The following is a 12,587-nucleotide window of genomic DNA, read 5'->3' as shown; positions in this document are numbered from 1 at the left end:
GTCACAACTGAAAGAGTTAATTCCACTTCGGATAATTCAACTGTTGAAGAAATCAAAATTTTGAAGAAGCGACAAGAAAAACAAGTACTTTAAATTCCAACAGGTGCCTTTATCAGTTTTCCAGCCTCTGCCAGAGATCTTGGTAAAATCTATCCCCTGGAGGATACTCCAGTGTCGAGACTTGCTATATTGAACCTCCTGGTGGCCTTGTCATTTTTCTTTTCAAAATTTTACCGATTCTACACTGCTATATATTCTACCATGCTTTATACACAGGACCCACTTATGCAATCAAAAATATATATTACTAATAACCAAGTGACTTTTAAAATGATGAAAATGAGAAAAAAAGTAAACACTTTTATTGGTCAGTGCGTGCTCTCCGTTCAAAGGAGTCACCAACAGCCACGACCAATTCAAGGATAACCTCTTTTCGGCCAGTGAGATCGCCAGAACTGATTTGCATTTGAGCGAATCAATAAAATTAAAAGAATTGAAAGAGAACGCCTGAGATTCAATAATCTAGAGATTTCAATCAAATTCAACAGGACCGGGACACGAGACAGGACTGGAGCACAGCACGAAGGTCGGCCGTCAAGCCAATAAATAGGATCCCAACAGCCTCTCGCTCGCGTATCTGCAAGAATTTAGAGCATAATCGTTGCCATCCGGTTTCACTCGTCAGCATAAAAATTGTAAATTTGGTATTAATACCATATTTTAAATAGAAATAGGATCACTAGGCTATACTTATTCTCCAATTCACGCATCACGTAGCTTAATTAATAATTTCTGTTATTGTTTATTATTTATTTTGGATGTTTTTGTCCTCCCGCTCTGCACATTTATAGAAATCTTTATTTTCCGTAGCCTGTAATACTCCGTAGCCTAGACTCTGCAAGGTAAGGTGGACGTGTGTATGTGAAGAGAGTGCAAAGAAATATACATAAAAGAAGGACGCAGCGTATCATCTAGGGACTGAGATCAGGCCGGCTGTGGATCAAGTATTTTTGCCGGGACATTTCAATTGCCATATGTATTAGCTAACTATAGCTTAATATTATGCTATAACTTTTTTTATGCAAAAGAATAAAACGCATAGAAAAACAAATAAAGAAAAAAAGAAAAATGCGACCATAACGGAACAATACTACCGGTACTGGACTAGGTTTTCAATTTATTTAGCAGATTCCCACAAAATAAAGAATGATAAAATATTGCCTTGCGACATCTTTCCCGTTTTACTCAATGACTGATGACCGAGTTCGCTTTACTGGAAATAGCATCCAACTTGTTCCGCGTACCCTTAAAAAGTATAAATATAAATAAACAATTATAAGGGAAATAAAAAAAAGAAGCACGTCATTCTGCACGTCGTGTATCCGGCAATTTCCAAGAGAATTTTGGCTGGTCGAGAACTAGGATTAAGATTTTCTCACGCTGTTTTCAACGACAAATGTCAATGTCATTGTTGAATTTTATAGAATATTACGGAAATTGAGTACTGCCATGCATCAAACACGAATAACCATTCCAAACCAGTATACACGATGCTCTCATATTCATGTAATATTCGGAGCATCTTATAACGTGCAATACATTTCAAACCAACGTAGAAGCACGTAGCTTTATATTTAAAAAATACATGCAAACAATGTTTGAAAACACATAAATCTAACCTAAATATTCCATGAACGAAACAGTCGAAGACTAGTGTAGAAGCGGATGACATCGTACCGTCTATTCCTTATCACTACCATTCTCAATTTTAATGTTTAATAAGATTTAAAAAGATTAAAGTACACTGTTTTGTTGTTTGCTTCGAAAACGTGCGTCAAATTAGAACATCCGGGAACCCAAAGTCAGTAATACATCAGAGATGTTCGTTATTTCGTTTCTTCTGTTACTGGTAAAGTTATCAAGCAACTTATTTATGTTATAGGCCTATTGGTTAATATTAGTCACGTTGGTATATGGGCTGCAAACAGGTCACAGCAACTGAGTAGCCTGTAATCTTCGTACACTATAGTCAAAATAAAAATAATCATGGGAACCTAGTTAGCTTAGTTCATAAAAAATCGCATTTAGTATAAGTATGGGTTTCCAGCTTTCTTTATGTAGGAATGAGGATTGTTATTAGAAAATGCAAAAAAAAACTCGCTTAATTTGCTTAGGAAAGGATAGTAGAACTTAATTTTAATTTAAGCGCACCTTTTCATGCGGGAAAAAGGTGGTAATAAGAATAAGAAAATCAGAATCGATCAGAATTTAATTAAATGATATTTATTAGCTTACTTGTTTCTATCTGTAAGCAAATTAATTTTTATTGAATGCTTAAAATATGTTACCACAAATTCTGGTGAAATTCTGAGTGTAGGACCGTTCATTCCAGTTTACGCGTTTAACACTTATGGGGAAATCGAGAGAATAATCCTCTATGAAAAAAATTTTGTTTATGGACTGTAGATATTTGTTTATGGAACGCCAAGTGACAAAAAAATTAACTGCTCAAAATCAACTGCTCTTTGCAAATCAATTGTTAAGCGACCATGGATTTCAATCGATATCTTATGATTCCTCCCAGAAGGAGGCGTAGAAACGAAATTTTTTGGACCGCCAGCTAGAAGTCGGGGGGAGAGTAGAGTGAATTTTGAGCAGTAATTTTTAAATTTTCAGCAGTTAAATTTTTGTCACTTTCGCGTTCCATATTTATAGAGTTAAGATAGCAACCTAATAGAATAAAAAATTCTGAGCAGGGGATTTTTTTCGCATGTTTTGCAGTTTTATTTGAATTATTTCAGAGATGAAGAAAACAAAGTGTTTAGTGCCTGAATGTCAATACTGCACTCCCGCTATTTAAAATATTTTATTTTAACAAGCAATCCACCACTCAAGAGCAGCAAATCCATGGACCCTCCTTTTTTCGCATTCCGCTATGGGACCTAAAAATCTGTAATAATTCAAGCATATCCAGTTTTTTACTCCAAAATCACCTGTTTTTACAGAATTTAAATATTCACTGTCGTTCGGGAGATATTTAATGTTAAAGTTTGGGTTTTTTCAAATTTTAACAAATTGGGGGGGTCTTTGGTGTCGCTTTTTGGGTAAATGCTAACCTTTTAAAAAAAACAAATTCTCCCAAAAGTTTGCTCGGCCATCCCTAAATACCAATCCAAAAGGAATTTACATTCCGGATTAGATTGGCCGAGTTATTCCCAATCTAGTAAAGTGCAATTTTGACCAGTTTCCCACCCAGCCTAGTCGCCATATTTTATCACTCTCTCTCGCGTTCCTGGTGGATGACAGCCGAAGCATACGAGTTCTCTGCACCTCGGGCTTCATATTGCTGGCCACTAGACTATATGAAAGGGCCTACACTCCTACAGTATGTCCCCCGGTCTAAAGTGAAGGCCAGGAAAGCGTAGCTTTGGCATCTGCAAAAGTAAAAAAATTGAATTCTGCAAAAACAGGTAAATCCGGAGTAGAAAACTGGATATGCCTGAATTATTACAGATTTTTAGGTCCCATAGCGGAATGGGAAAAAAGGGGGGTCTATGGATTTGGTGCGCTTGAGTGTTGGATTGCTTGTTAAATATCTACTTGTGTTGTAAACGCTGTCTACCTTGTCGTCCAGGGTGGGTCCGGTCTCGCCTAGGTCTCTTGTTTTTCACGTTTTGCGTTTAACCCAAAAGGGGGAATTTGTTTTTTAAAATTCATTGGAGAAAAATGATTTATTCGGATTTATTACAGAACATTAATTAATAAAAAAGTTGTGAAGTCATGAAGTTCTATATTTTTCAACTATATCTTTTACGATACATATTCTACACAGCGCGCGTCACTCTTAAAAAATGCACACGAGAAGTTCACCACTCAGGTTTTGGATTACAAAATGCGTAATCTGCGTAGTTTGCTTAAATTACGTTTGTTTAGATTGGATCAATATTTCTGTACTTTTGGCAGGGGGTACGAATATTTGTTTAGTGGTGAACCCCTAGAATGCGCAAGTGGTTCTTTTGAAATGAACTGCAGGCATCCGCTCTTCCTTGAGAAATTATCATATAAAAAATTCTTGCTTAGTTAGTGTTAGCACCGAGGATGGGAGATGGAAGACCAACATATCTTGGACAAACAGGTGACAAAGATTCCCGGCAGTTATTGCCTTATTACGAATTTCTTCCACTGGGAACAGCAGGTTACCTTAATTCTGGTGAGATAAACTTTTGTGGTTTTATTAAAGACATTTTTATTTTAATAGTTTTTCTCTGTCTCTAAAAAGTAGGTGCCATTTCATTACATCGATACCTTTTTTATATCTTGTAGACTTAAACACAAAAGTAAAGATTATTTTATCTTGATGAGTATATTTTTTGAAATTTATGTTTATAAACAGTTTATGAACAGTTTATAACTATGACAGTTAAAAGTATTACGATAAATATGCTTAGGGGGATAATAGGGCTCTTCGGGATCTGTTTTCTTTAGGCGTTTCATCTGGCAACGCAGCATGGCTCTAGACTTTTTTAGCGCGAGAACGGGGAGAAGAGGGAGAATGGGACGAATGGGGGAGAAGAGGAAACGTGGGTCCCCTTTCTTTTCGTACGCCCTCCTCCCTCCCATTCGTCCCATTCTCCCTCTTCTCCTCGTTCTCACGCTAAAAAAAGTCTAGAGCCATGCTGCGTTGCCAGATAAAACGGCTAAAGAAAACAGATCCCGAAGAGCCCTATTAACGGACTTACAACATATTTAAAAATTGATTATCGATTAATAAACATCCACCCCTTGAAGCATGAATAACATGAAATACATTTTTTTTAAATTTTTTTTTCCATATAATCTACAGAAAGCTGGATGAAATTTTCTAGCAAATTGTTTGGCGACAGTAGATGGTTATGGCTTCTGGCACCAGCAGCGGCATCTTCTAGTTACCAAAATGCATATATTGATATTCGCAAGCCTTTTGAAACTGAGCACAACAGGCTCCTTCCCATGGATTTATTCTACTTTAATTACGGTAAATTTTATCGTGAAAAATATTTGAAAAATAACATTAAAGTTATCAATAATTTAGAAGTAAGTTTTAATTTTAAATTAATTTATTAATGGTGATTACTTAGGAAGTCCTTAGACAGCTACCTTTAATCACAAAAAACCTTGCCATTGATTTCTTTCTACGTAAAATATTTCGGGCTGTATAAATTTATCTTCCACTTACTCCTTCAATGTTTCCTGCTTCTCATTCTTTTCCCTTTTTAATTGTTCCCATACTCATAACTCACAGCAGAGTATATACAATAGCTTATGTTTTCAGGAGCGGGTTTGAACGTGGGTTTCACGCTGCTGTTGCTAATCAGTGGTGCAGTTTCATGAGGCTGTGGCTTTCTCTCATCTACTCTATGAGCCCAATCTCCTTAAAAGTACTTGCACTGTCGTTACCATGTATGCGACTGGACGACAGTGCCCAACACCAAACCAAACACAGACTCAACAGAGGGACAGACGGCACACAACAACCACACACGGGAATAAAGGGGGGCTCATTTACATAGGGATTCAAGGTGATCTTATATCTCGCCATACGTCTTTAATAGTCGTCAGTTTAGCGTCATTTCTTAGGAATACTTCGACTATTTAACGTTTATGCAATTACACGCGTGACAATATATTTTAAAAGTTTTAAATAAGTTTAGATGTGACATAAAACATAATAAACTTTTGACAGTTGCAAAGTTTCTAATAGTAAATAATATTTAATATAGCTTGATAGTTCTATCACTCATAGGAGAATAGTGAAATACCACCCAATTCGTAGTTAGTATATTTTCCGTTGATGGAAAAGCAATCGAAAAGCACAAGCCTACATTAAACTAGATGCCTTCTGGCTAAGCCTCCGGTCAAGGTTCGCAAAAAAAACTACAGTTTTGCATCGCCTTTAGTTTTATTAATTTTAGTGTCATTATTTAGCCTTATTGGCCTAGTATGAGATGCCACAATCATGGACTAGGGTTAAAATTTGGATCAGGTTGGCATTAGGTAATGACTAATGAGTAATAAATATTTCTGAAAAATGTTTTTGAAATTGCTGAAAGTTGAAAATTTTGTAATAATTTTCCACGATCCCAAACAAAAGCGGGAAAATATAACCTGCTAAAAATGGGGAAAATACCTTATAGAAAGAGCACATCAAACTTTAACATTTAAAATTTGAACGAATGTTAGCGCGTTTTGGATGCAACCGGGCTTCGCCACCACCTCCCCCAGCCACAGAAAGGGTTTCGTGGCTTAATAAGATGGACGAGCGAATAAAACTTAACCCAATGTTAAAAGATAAAATGAGTAATATAATCACACAGTAAAAAAAACCTTTCTTGAATTTTAATTCAATACGCCAAGAAGTTTACAAAAAGTTTTTTAAAACTAGTGATATAACTTATAACTATTTCCAGAGAAAACTCAAATTACATACAAACAAACCAGTTGGTATGAAAGTGGACCAATCTGAAGATTCTTATCCGAAAAAGGTTTTTTTAGCCTTTCCAGGCTGCTAAAAAAGCCACTTTAGAAACTTTAAACCTTCGGTATATTCATAAGAATGAATATTACCCTCAGGGATTAAGGTTGTTCAGAATATTTCCAATTCTTTTTAGGGGCACGGAAAAGCACTACTCTCTTTATGCTTTATTTGCTTCCACTTTATTTATTTGAATGGCTTTGTTTTACAATTTTCTTTCTTACTTTTATTTAAACACTATTATTTATTTTAATGATTTCTTTTTCTCCACTACACTCCATAGACCAAGTATTGGCTAATCCCCTACGAGATACACATTGTGGTGTCTCACCTGGGAAACTTTTAATAGATTCTCTGTATCTTTCTGATTTTGTCAATTATTTCAGATAAGTATAAATAAAAAAATATTGGTTTGAATTACTGGGTCAGCCATGTTTTTTGAAACACTGTAATTACCTCCTTGCAATTTCATGAAAAAAATAATATCTATGATTGTAAGCAATTTGTGAACTAAAAATCAAAAAGATACAGCGGGCTTATCTTTCTTAAGAAAAAACGCGAAATTTTACTGAAAATTGTTTTTAATTACTGTAAATCTCGTGTAAAAATGCAAACCTAGACTACACCAGAGTTTTTCGCGTTAACGTGTTTTTTTTGTTTAATCAACGGCTACGAAAAAACTAGTTGCTCTCTACAAAACGGTTGCTTAAACCGAAATACATAATTTTTATTTTGTAACGCTAAAACAGGCTGTAGTTTAGGCTAATAATAGTCTTTAATAGGCTTTAAACAATAATTTAGGGGGTGGGTGGTGGAATTACCAAGGGTGAGAATTGTACCACGACAAAATTTGTATTTAAAAGTATTCTCTGTCAAAATTCAATCTTACCTCAAATCTAATTTAATTTTTCCGTAATATAGGTAAACATGGAGCACAATTTTACCCATCAACATTAATTTCTGAACCACGATCGCTAGCTACAATTATCACAAATTTAATAAAAAACATTATACAGCAGTTTAGACCCACTACAATTGCAGAAATATCTCCAACTACTACTGCAAATACTCTTACAATACCCCATTCAAGCACAACAAACAGATTTACTAATTCACCTTCAACCACTACACCCGCTTTCACTACTTCAGATGCATCTTCTACCATGGGATCAACTGAATCTACTATCTCAACATCAACGACCGTCACCGAATCAACTACCACTGCTCTAACTCCTTCAATGGAATCAACTGAATCTGCTACACCAACGTCAACGACTGTCACTGATTCAATTATCACTGATTCATCGTCTTCTATGGAATCAACTGAATCCACTACACCAATATCCACTTCTGTCAGTGAATCAACTACAGTTGTTCCATCTTCTACTATGGAATCAACAGAATCCACTTCATCGACGTCAACAACTGTCACTGAATCAACCACAACTGGTCTCTCTTCTACTATGGAATCAACTGGATTTACTACTCTAACGTCAACTACTGTCAGCGACCCAACTACAACTGTTCCATCTTCAACTACAGAATTACCAGAATCCACTTCACCGACGTCAACGACTGTCACTGAATCTACTACCACTGATTCATCTTTTACTATGGAATCAACTGTATCCACTACCCCACCATCAACTACTGCCAGTGACTCAACTACAACTGTTCCATCTTCAACTACGGAATCAAGTGGATCGACTACACCAACGACAACGACTGTCACTGAATCTACTACCTCTGATTCATCGTCTATTATGTCACCAACTGAATCCACTACCCAAACATCAACTACAACTGTCCCATCTTCAACTATACAATTGACTACTCAAACTCCAACGACTGTCGCCGAATCAACTACCAGTGATCAATCTTCTACTATGGAATCAACAGAATCCACTTCATCGACGTCAACAACTGTCACTGAATCAACCACAACTGGTCTCTCTTCTACTATGGAATCAACTGGATTTACTACTCTAACGTCAACTACTGTCAGCGACCCAACTACAACTGTTCCATCTTCAACTACAGAATTACCAGAATCCACTTCGCCGACGTCAACGACTGTCACTGAATCTACTACCACTGATTCATCTTTTACTATGGAATCAACTGTATCCACTACCCCACCATCAACTACTGCCAGCGACTCAACTACAACTGTTCCATCTTCAACTACGGAATCAAGTGGATCGACTACACCAACGACAACGACTGTCACTGAATCTACTACCTCTGATTCATCGTCTACTATGTCACCAACTGAATCCACTACCCAAACATCAACTACAACTGTCCCATCTTCAACTATAGAATTGACTACTCAAACTTCAACGACTGTCGCCGAATCAACTACCAGTGATCAATCTTCTACTATGGAATCAACAGAATCCACTTCATCGACGTCAACAACTGTCACTGAATCAACCACAACTGGTCTCTCTTCTACTATGGAATCAACTGGATTTACTACTCTAACGTCAACTACTGTCAGCGACCCAACTACAACTGTTCCATCTTCAACTACAGAATTACCAGAATCCACTTCACCGACGTCAACGACTGTCACTGAATCTACTACCACTGATTCATCTTTTACTATGGAATCAACTGTATCCACTACCCCACCATCAACTACTGCCAGCGACTCAACTACAACTGTTCCATCTTCAACTACGGAATCAAGTGGATCGACTACACCAACGACAACGACGGTCACTGAATCTACTACCTCTGATTCATCGTCTACTATGTCACCAACTGAATCCACTACCCAAACATCAACTACAACTGTCCCATCTTCAACTATAGAATTGACTACTCAAACTTCAACGACTGTCACCGAATCAACTACCACTGTTCCATCTTTAACTACAGAATCAACAGAATCCACTTCATCGACGTCAACTACTGTCACTGAATCAACTACCATTGCTTCATCGTCTACTTTATCAACAACTGAATCCACTACCCTAACGTCAACTACTGTGAGCGACTCAACCACGACTGTTTCATCTTCAACTATGGGATCGTCTACCACAACGTCAATGACTGTAACTGAATCAACTACCGCTGATTCATCCTCTACTATGGAATCAACTGCATCTTCTACCCCAACATCAACAACTATCAGCGAATCCACTACAACTGTCCCACCTTCTACTACGGAATAAACTGAATCCACTCCAACCCCACACTAACGACTGTTGCCGAATCAACTACGGCCAGATCGACCACGGAAACGGGTTAATGAAAAGAACACAAAAGATTTAAATTATACCAATTTCATTTTCACGATTTGATTTTTTAAATGATTGAAACGTAGTTACCTTGAAAAATAATTTAACAATCGTCAAATAATTTGCTAATTCTCAAAAACATCGCGGATCATCAATTAATCAGTCACTCTAAATATCTGTAAATCTCTAACTGCAATTTATAAAAAAAGCAAGAAAAATTTACACTACCGTAAAGAAAATCAATAAGATTTATTAGTTTTACATGAACAAAAAAATACATATAAATAAAATAATGAGAATATTTGCCCTAATGGGATATATATGATAAATGATAATCTATTTTGTGTAAAAGTAGTCACGATTCAAAATTTGTTAAAACGAATTATAATCTTTGTGACAGCATATTGAGTTTGTTGACTAATATTATACCCGATAACACCGCCGTGCTTGCCATATAATATGGGTTACTACGTTTTATATACGATAAGTATGGACCCTTCCATACGGGGCCCTTGATATGGCAGGGTGAGGCCTCGAATGGACGACACAGTAATTGAGCTCTGGCCCAAGACGAGAAAAGACGCAGAAATGAAGCTTGGTTTCCTGGATTCCGTGTTTTTATTAAGTCATCAACCTAGCGAAATCGTTTTCAATTGATTATTTTCTACTGATGCTAAAGAGATCCCTTTCCTTAAATTCCAAGCCAGAATTTATTCATTTTGATGATGGGGCCAATTTCTTAGGCGTGAAGAAAGAGTTTAGTTTTGCCTGTAAGTTAGATCAGACAAGATTTATCCCTCACGGAAGCACTACTTTATCAGTAAGCACTACTTTATCACTACTTTATCATTTGTCATCAAATGGAAATTCCAGCAGCTATGTGCTTCGCATTTGGGGTTCATGAGAGGGGCTCTTGAGAGTTTAATAAGAGTGAATGAGCTTCATGTCTCTTTATCGAATGTTTCAAAGGAGAGAGTAAAGCTACGCTTCCCCAGCGAGGAGGTGATTGCAAGTACGCTTAATTTTTGCGTGAAGTAGCAGCTATTTTGAACGACCGGCTTCTAGTGAAGTGCAGCCCTGATAAAAAAGAATGTCGTCCTATCAGTCTTAACGATTTGCCTGACAAACTGAACTGTGTCACATTGCCCACATTAGAGACCCGAAGGAGCGAAGTACTACGTCATCAAATTGTCTTTTATATTAATCAATATATTCAATCCCCCCAATCTCTCGACTTTGCTTTCTTGAACCGCAAGAGAAGCTGGATTTAGACTCGGAGGCGAATAGTGCCGCAAATATAAATGTAAGTCCTCTGGAGACACGAATGATATATATATTTATTGCGCATTATTTGTCTTGAATTGTGTTACTGTTGCCACTGTAGACATTTGCTTTCTTGACCCGTTTTGGTGGGATTCTTCAACATATATACACCCCATATTGTATACCAAACAAGAGACAGACCAAACGTCCTCCTTGTTACATTGTGTTACGCGCCGGGAAGAGAGGTCGCATAAAGGAGACCGGAGATGACTAGATTGGTCGGGTGAAGTAACGCAGCTCATACGTCGAGGACTAAACGTTGAAAAAACGAGAAAGAAGAGAGTTCGGGGAAGGCAAAGTTGTACAAGCAGGAATGGAGAACGGGCGAGTCGAAAGAAAGAGGTAGAGAAAGGAACCAGATCCAGAGAACTAAACATTGTACAGTGTTGCACTGTAAACATTTGGTTAAGTATCGCGTTGTATTTCTGTATTGCATCGTGTGCGTATAATATAACCAAGGTTGGCCAGGTCGGCCGTAACAATTTTGAAAGTATGTAGACTTGCAATATAAAATCTTTTCTGTCAGAGCCGGCGTTAAGCTTATTATAGCACAATTCATCAGTTGTAGTACAGTACCCACGTTCCGCGCTTAACTTGCGGCTTATATAGCAAAAAGATGACCTAAATGTCACTTTTTTTGGTTCGACTTCGCTTTTTTCGACTGAAAAATGTCCTTCATTAGACAGCTGTGTCCAGACAAAATCTGTCTTTATGTTACCTTTTTAGATGACTTTTTAGATACTATTAAGACCAGAATATGGTTACTTAATTCGAACTAAAAGATATCAATAAGCTCTCCTGTAGTCGTCATTCATATGGTTGGCTTATAAGGTGACTACCATAATTCAAACTAAAAATTTTATAATTAAGATCTCCTTTATTCGTCATTCATATGAACCCTTGGCTTATAAGATGACTACATAATGCAAACTAAAAGATATCACTAAGATTTTCTTTAGTCGTCATTCATATCAACCATATTCCCTGATATAAGACTATTATGTGATATATTGTTAGTTTCATTAATTTAACTTTTAGAAAAATCTATGGAGTTTATTTTCATTTGTTTGTCAACAACTGCCAATATTATGACAAGAAATTTCAAAAAATTTGAATTCAGCTGTCAAATTCGGTGTCTCTTTGCTGATTGTCAGAGTCGTCTTTATTATGTTGTCTCTTTAACGCACTATTGATTCGATGGATGATGGACGTTTAGGCCCGTGACGTTCAGGCCCGCAACATTCAGGCCAGGGCCTGAAAGTGCCTTTGCACGGGAGACGTTCAGGCAACTGTCCGGCGACATTCAGGCCACATAAAAAACTATGGATCTATATTTAATTTATGTCACAAAACTTATGTCAATAAACGTATTCAATAATTTTCGATTGCAACAGGTTGGTTCATCGTTCTTGTTTGCCTTCGAGGCTAACTCCTGCCGAATACGTTCAGATGAAGAAAAACAATGAAGTATTTGACTTCAAGTGTCAAGTTTTCTTTGTGTAAAC

At 37.0% G+C, this 12,587-nt stretch overlaps 1 protein-coding gene across 1 annotated transcript; it reads left to right on the top strand.

Annotated features, from left to right (window-relative positions):
* The first annotated feature begins 3,583 nt into the window (after window positions 1–3,583).
* LOC124204986 (flocculation protein FLO11-like) lies at window positions 3,584–10,154 on the top strand. The gene is made up of 3 exons (XM_046602253.1): window positions 3,584–4,210; window positions 4,844–5,014; window positions 7,433–10,154. The coding sequence occupies exons 1-3, from the start codon at window positions 4,099–4,101 to the stop codon at window positions 9,691–9,693; spliced, it is 2,544 nt and encodes an 847-aa protein (XP_046458209.1). The 5' UTR covers window positions 3,584–4,098; the 3' UTR covers window positions 9,694–10,154.
* The last annotated feature ends 2,433 nt before the right edge of the window (window positions 10,155–12,587 follow it).

Source organism: Daphnia pulex, chromosome 10 (assembly GCF_021134715.1).
Source record: "Daphnia pulex isolate KAP4 chromosome 10, ASM2113471v1".
NCBI classification, from domain to species: Eukaryota; Metazoa; Arthropoda; class Branchiopoda; order Diplostraca; family Daphniidae; genus Daphnia; species Daphnia pulex.
This window is presented reverse-complemented; position numbering and strand designations above follow the sequence as displayed.

Bases quoted from the DNA above. Each gene is read 5' to 3' on its own strand.
- LOC124204986 (XM_046602253.1), top strand. From the start codon at position 4,099: ATGGGAGATGGAAGACCAACATATCTTGGACAAACAGGTGACAAAGAT. The intron at 4,211-4,843 runs GTGAGATAAACT...TATAATCTACAG, and splicing joins AGCAGGTTACCTTAATTCTG to AAAGCTGGATGAAATTTTCT. The intron at 5,015-7,432 runs GTAAATTTTATC...TCCGTAATATAG, and splicing joins TTTATTCTACTTTAATTACG to GTAAACATGGAGCACAATTT.